This window comes from Acanthisitta chloris, unplaced genomic scaffold (assembly GCF_000695815.1).
Source record: "Acanthisitta chloris isolate BGI_N310 unplaced genomic scaffold, ASM69581v1 scaffold19985, whole genome shotgun sequence".
Classification (NCBI taxonomy): domain Eukaryota; kingdom Metazoa; phylum Chordata; class Aves; order Passeriformes; family Acanthisittidae; genus Acanthisitta; species Acanthisitta chloris.
The window spans coordinates 2,995-5,931 of record NW_008675572.1 but is presented as its reverse complement, the minus strand read 5'-3'; the positions used below and the strand labels follow the sequence as shown (position 1 = coordinate 5,931).

Below are 2,937 nucleotides of genomic sequence, written 5' to 3'. Positions count from 1 at the left end.
TTTCCCTTTGGGAATTTAATTAAAAGCAAATTCCTTCTCCACTCATTTTCTTCCAGACATGCCTTGCCACTTCCCCAGGGTGGCCTCCTTGCACTGAACACAGCCAGCAGAGAAGGTTTTGTGCTACTCCCTTGAAAATGACAGCTGAGGTGGCTCTGTGTGCCAAAGAAGCATGACATCCAAAACAACGCTGCAGTAGGTTTTCTCTCCCTGACAATTCCATATAGGACTTTTCTCCTCCCCATGGAGAACAGCAGAAGTGTCTGGGGCAATCTTGAGTCAACAGGGCATGCAAAGGACACCACTGATAAGTCACACTGGTTCCACATTCCCTATGCATCGTGTTCTTCCGTCCTCAGGACACACTTTCAGCAGCACCCAAATCCCATCAGCTTGGAGTTTTGAGGATGGGACAAGCCATACCATTTTTAGCAATTTCCTTGGAAAGATTAAAGCTTGTATTGCCAGGATTATTCCCCACTGGAGAAATCTTGCTGTGATTTTTTGGCAGATTGAGGCCAGACACTTTCTTTGTAATTAGATCTCCCTGCAGTACCTCCAATTAGCCCATTCCTAAACTCAACACTCAATATCCTCATCCTTTTTTAAGTGTAGGCCTCCATGTCCTGACTGATCACATCCTTGACTATTTCTTGCATCACAACCACAAAAAAACCAGGAGAAAAAAAAGAGATATTTACCCTCACTAACATGGTCAAGAGGTCTTCAGAATGGGCATATTGCTCCAGCACACTGTCCAGTGTTTCCACGTACCACGAGCCAGTCCGTGCCTCCCTCCAGGAGACAAACCCTTCAGAGAAAGGAGGAGAATGTTATGCCAAAGCACATCTGCTGTTCTCATCCCACTGAGTTCTTGATGTCCAAAGAACCAGTTGCACTGAACTGGCCCTAACTTCAGCCATGAAGCTCCAACATTTTGCTCATTCCCCCATGCCCAGAAAAAAATTTACATGGGCTGCCCCACCTGGAAAAGTTGAGTAGGAGACTAAGATGTCACTGGGTGTGGGTAAACTGGCAATGGCATCTGGTTCATCCGTGTTACCCGATGGAGCCCGAAAAGGAGTCGCATCCGATTTCAAAGATTCTCCAGGAGCTTCGTCTTCGGGAGAATCACATTCCACTGTGAAGCCTCGATCTCTTTGTTCTGCAAAAAAAAGCAATGAGACAGTTCCTGATGTTCATCCCACCCAAGCAATCCATGATTGTACATCCAACGTTAAGAAAAGATTGGGGGGAAAAAAGAACAAAGACCCTAGAACGAAACAAGACTTTTTGGTCCTTTGGCTGTGCTGGTGGAGTTGGAGCCATTAGTGATTCACACAAAACTCCTCACTCCATGCTTCCCCACTGACCTCGTGGCCGAAGAGCTGGAGCAGCCTCTCAGCACATGGTGAGAGAAGGATTGTACATCCAACGTTAAGAAAAGATTGGGGGGAAAAAAGAACAAAGACCCTAGAACGAAACAAGACTTTTTGGTCCTTTGGCTGTGCTGGTGGAGTTGGAGCCATTAGTGATTCACACAAAACTCCTCACTCCATGCTTCCCCACTGACCTCGTGGCCGAAGAGCTGGAGCAGCCTCTCAGCACATGGTGAGAGAAGAGACAGCTGGAGAGAGAAGACAGCTGGAGAGAGAAGACAGCTGGAGAGAGAAGACAGGTGACAAACAGAAAGGGAACCAAAGCCACAGCCTAACAGCATCTCCACAGCCCAACGCTACCAGAGCCAAGACAAAGATTCACCTCCACCACAGGCCTGGATGAAGAAGAGTTTGGGTTTTCCTCTCAAACTCGGGCAATTGGACCCATTGAAATAGTTCACAATCTTTTCTATGGGAATGGGTTTTCCATCCGTTCCATAAACACCTCCGGGAAACTGAATATGGCTCGTCTGCAAGAGGAAAATGCAGGACCTGGTGATGCACAAGGCAAGGCCAGTTCCAAGGGAGCCCTTTTCCCATGGGGCACTTCATGGCCTAAAGATGCCAGAACAAATCCTGGCGTTTGTGTGAATCCCTGTGTCCACATCAGGGCAAGGGAACACTCAGGAGTCCTTTAAAACACACTAAAACCCAGCAAACCAACTCCTATTATCCAACTCCTATCCCACCTCCTCCAGCAACAGCATTCTTCATCCTGTGGGACAACAGGCATGTACCATACACCATTTTCCTAACAATCATTCTCTTCTCCTCATCCTTCAAGAACTTGGAACAAACAGGCTAATAGCATCTCCCTGTCAGAGCTGGAGGAATAGGAAGGACTGAACCAATGGCATGAAGCTGTGTCTGGGAAGGTTTAGGCTGGATATTAGGAAAAGGTTCTTCCCCCAGAGGTGTTTGGGCACTAGAACAGCTCCCCAGGGCAGTGGGCATGGCCCCAAGCCTGCCTGAGCTCAAGGAGTCTTTGGCCAGTGCTCTCAGGCACAGGGTGGGATTGTTGGGGTGTCCTGTGCAAGGCCAAGAGTTGGACTCAATCCTTGTCCCTTCCAACTCTGGATATTCCATGATTCTATGCTGGACCACAGTATGAGGGCGAGCACAACCTCCCTTCACTCTCTGCCAGTTGCTCAGTTCCAAATTATTTGTCCCAACTTCCCAAACAGAAAACACTTGCCCTCAGGTGACACTGGATCAGACTACACTGGAGAAGCTCCCATTTCCTTTAACCCAGATATGAGAGCACAACTCTTTGCAACATTACTGCAATGACAGACCACTGCCTTCCTCCTGCTCTGCAGGACACCACATCACAGGGAATGAACCCCTTCCCATGCCTAAGGAGCAAAGGGAGAGATGGGACAAACCCACCTGACAACCATGGGAAAGGATGACCACGATGCAGCAGTCCAGGGTGCTGTGGTCCCTCTGCGCCAGCTTCTGCAGCTCCAAAACCATCTCCTGTGTGCAAAGCATCACC

At 48.5% G+C, this 2,937-nt stretch overlaps 1 protein-coding gene across 1 annotated transcript in view; it reads right to left on the bottom strand.

Annotated features, from left to right (window-relative positions):
- CASP9 (caspase 9, apoptosis-related cysteine peptidase) overlaps positions 1-2,937 on the bottom strand; it is a gene marked incomplete at its 5' end in the record, with an annotated part of 6,263 nt that overhangs the window by 336 nt on the left and 2,990 nt on the right. Inside the window, 4 exons of the mRNA XM_009075823.1 lie at positions 669-811; positions 986-1,165; positions 1,762-1,909; positions 2,829-2,918. Coding sequence (XP_009074071.1) covers positions 669-811; positions 986-1,165; positions 1,762-1,909; positions 2,829-2,918 — 561 coding nt within the window. The remainder of the gene's footprint in view (positions 1-668; positions 812-985; positions 1,166-1,761; positions 1,910-2,828; positions 2,919-2,937) is intronic.